We start from the raw sequence: 3,031 nt of genomic DNA, 5'->3' as shown, positions 1-3,031 counted from the left end.
CATCCTGTGCTCTGAGGGCCCTCCCGGCTCTGACATCCTGTGTTCTGAGGGCCCTCTCGGCTCTGATACTCTGTGTTCTGAGGGCCCTCTCAGCTCTGACATCTTATTCCATATTCTTCGAGTCCTTTCACGTCTATTCCTCTTATGGTCCTCACCAGCTTTTGCATTCTTTGTTCTAAGGCCCCTCCTTCCTAGCCTCGGATCCCAGAAAAGGTAAAGCAGGGCTCACCTGGACCTTGGGTAGAACTGCCACAATGGAGACACAGACACAGAAGACGAGGTTGAGGCTGATAAAGACCTTGCCTTCATAACAGGCTCCCGAATGGGTGTAGTAGATGTACATGAGAACTATGGCAGTGATGGCTATTCCATAAAAGAGGAAGGTGAAGAAGAAGAGGCCTGGAGAAGGAGAGGCAAAAGGAAGTTTGCGCCGGGAGTCCAGGGACCAGAGCCAGGCCTGGCTCTGCCCCTAATGGAGGCATGGACTTCAGATCTGAAAGGAACCTGAACAATCATCAAAACCCACCCCGAGGTGCCAGGCACGACTTGCTCAGGGTCAGTGGTGACCGAGTCACGGTTGGAACCCAGCTCCTGACTCCAAAGCCAGTGCTTTCCACTATAACATGCTGCCTCGTCTAGGCCCTGCCCCTCCTTGGGCCTCAGATTCCTTCAGGGTATGGAATCTCCCAAATGTTTCCTAGTTCTGCTCCGTAGAACGCCAATAGGAGTTCTCTGTAGGAGCATTTCAGTATCAGAGACATTTTCCACTTTGAAATATTAGATACCGAATTAGGAATGCATGGAAAATGCTTATAGCTGTTGGCATGAAAACAGACTTAATTTCCTTTCTATTTTAAAATTTCCTAGGTCTACTTTATTCGGGGGATGAAATAATCCCCAAACCCACACCTCATTTCACTATACTAGCACTGTTTCTATGTTACATTCCTATTCTTGTTACATTGTTTTAACATATAATTATAATAATTAACATTTTTAAGGTTTTCAAAGCAGTTTACAAATATTATCTTACTTGATCCTCACAACAATCTTGTGAGGTAGGCACTCTTGTTAGCTCCATTTTACAGATGAGGAAACTGAGGTGGAGAGAGGTTAAGGGATTTTCCCACAGTTACAGAGCTAGAGAATATCTGAGGAAGGATTCAAACTCAGTTCTCCCTGACTCCAAGTCTAGGACTCTATCTAGCATACCACCTCAAATTCAACGGGTATTTTAAGAACCAATGATCTCTAGGGGAAGTGGGTGGGGCAGTGGGTAGGGCACCAGCCCGGGAGTCAGGAAGACCTGAGTTCAAATGCAACTTTGGACACTTACTAGCTGTGACCCTGGACTTAACACTGATTGCCTCAGGAAAACAAAAATTAATTGGGTAATATTTAATAAGATAAAGAAAAATATAATAAAACATAGATAATGTTAATAATTTTGACTGAGGCAACATGGGAATGGCTGGCATGCCTAACTCAAAGTCTAGAAGAGCAGAGTTCAAATTGTATCTCTGATACTTAAAAGCTACATGACCACTGTGAACTGATTCAACCATTGTGGAGAGCAATTTGGAACTATGCCCAAAGAGCAACCAAACTGTGCACACCGTTTGACCCAGCAATAGCACTGCTAGGTTTGTATCCCAAAGAGATCATACAAACGGGAAAAGGACCCACATGTACAAAAATATTTGTGGCAGCTCTTTCTATGGTGGCAAAGAATTGGAAACTGAGAGGATGCCCATCAATTGGGGAATGGCTGAACAAGTTACGGTATATGAATGTAATGGAATACTATTGTGCTATAAGAAATGATCAGCAGAACACTCTCAGAAAAACCTGGAAAGACTTATATGGACTGAAGCTGAGTGAAGTGAGCAGAACCAGAGAACGGTATACACTGTAACAGCAACATTGTGAGATGATCAAGTATGATTGACTTAACTCTTCTCAGCAATGCAATGTTCCAAGACAATTCCAAAAGCCTCATGCTGGAAAATGCTATCCACATCCAGAGAAAGAACTATGGTCTGAATGCAGATGAAAGCATACTATTCTCACTTTTTTTTTTTTGGTGGCTTTTCCCTTTTGTTCTGTTTCTTCTTTCACAACATGACTTATGTGGAAATATGTTTAACATTATTGCACATGTATAACCTATATCAGATTACTTGCTGTCTTGGGGAGGGGGGATGGGAGAGAGAAAAATTTGGAACTCAAAATCTTATAAAACTGAATGTGGAAAACTATCTTTACATGTAATTAGAAAAAAGAAAATACTATTAAAAAAAAAGTTATGTGACCTTGGGCAAGTCATTTAACTCTGATTGCCTCACCCCTCCCCCAAACAAAAAAAGAACCACTGATCCCTAGGGTTTCTTCTGACTCTAACATGCTGTGATTCTTTGAAGAGGAGAACAAATAGGAGAGAGACACAAAAGACATATTCCTAATTCTTCTGAAAGAACTGGTAGCCCTTAATGGATTTGAAATCAGGAGACCTGGATTCCAGTCCTGTCAGCACTTCCTAGGTAAGAGACACTGTGTGTGTGTGTGTGTGTGTGTGTGTGTTCTCGCTACATGTGCATGCATGAATGCGCGGAGGACCTTTTGCATCTTTGTGGCCCACTGGAACATTGAGGTACGTGGTGAGGTGGGAAAGAAGGAAGTGCTGACCACCAACCTGCATACCAGCACCGAGAGTCACGCTCTTCAGCCTTGCACAGCCAGCTCTGGTTCCAAGAGTGTGCAAAGTCGATCAGCAGGACGAGCTGGATGAGGATGAAGAGAAAAGAGCCGACGACCCCAAAGTAGAACCAGACTGGGGGGGTGGGGAAGGGGGAAGGAAGAATGAGGGCCCAGTGTTCCTGGCTCAGACTCTCCCCCAACCCTCCACCCGAAGCCCTGACCCGGTCATACCCCCAGGAGACAGTACGTTCTCATTAGTGCCTCAAGAAGGTTGGAGAGCTTTAAGTCAGGGGAGGCTGACCCTCCTTGTCCTATAAGATCTCCTTATCTCATC

At 44.3% G+C, this 3,031-nt stretch overlaps 1 protein-coding gene across 2 annotated transcripts in view; it reads right to left on the bottom strand.

The window, feature by feature from the left end:
• The window catches only part of SERINC2 (serine incorporator 2), a 32,231-nt gene that overhangs the window by 5,107 nt on the left and 24,093 nt on the right, over nt 1-3,031 (bottom strand). For both annotated transcript variants that reach the window (XM_027864774.1, XM_027864773.1), the window contains exons 5-6: nt 2,693-2,830; nt 230-399 (exon numbers count right to left, since the gene is read on the bottom strand). In XM_027864774.1, coding sequence (XP_027720575.1) covers nt 230-399; nt 2,693-2,830 — 308 coding nt within the window. The remainder of the gene's footprint in view (nt 1-229; nt 400-2,692; nt 2,831-3,031) is intronic.

The sequence above is a fragment of the Vombatus ursinus genome, unplaced genomic scaffold (assembly GCF_900497805.2).
Source record: "Vombatus ursinus unplaced genomic scaffold, bare-nosed wombat genome assembly UNPS02014775.1, whole genome shotgun sequence".
NCBI classification, from domain to species: domain Eukaryota; kingdom Metazoa; phylum Chordata; class Mammalia; order Diprotodontia; family Vombatidae; genus Vombatus; species Vombatus ursinus.
This window is presented reverse-complemented; position numbering and strand designations above follow the sequence as displayed.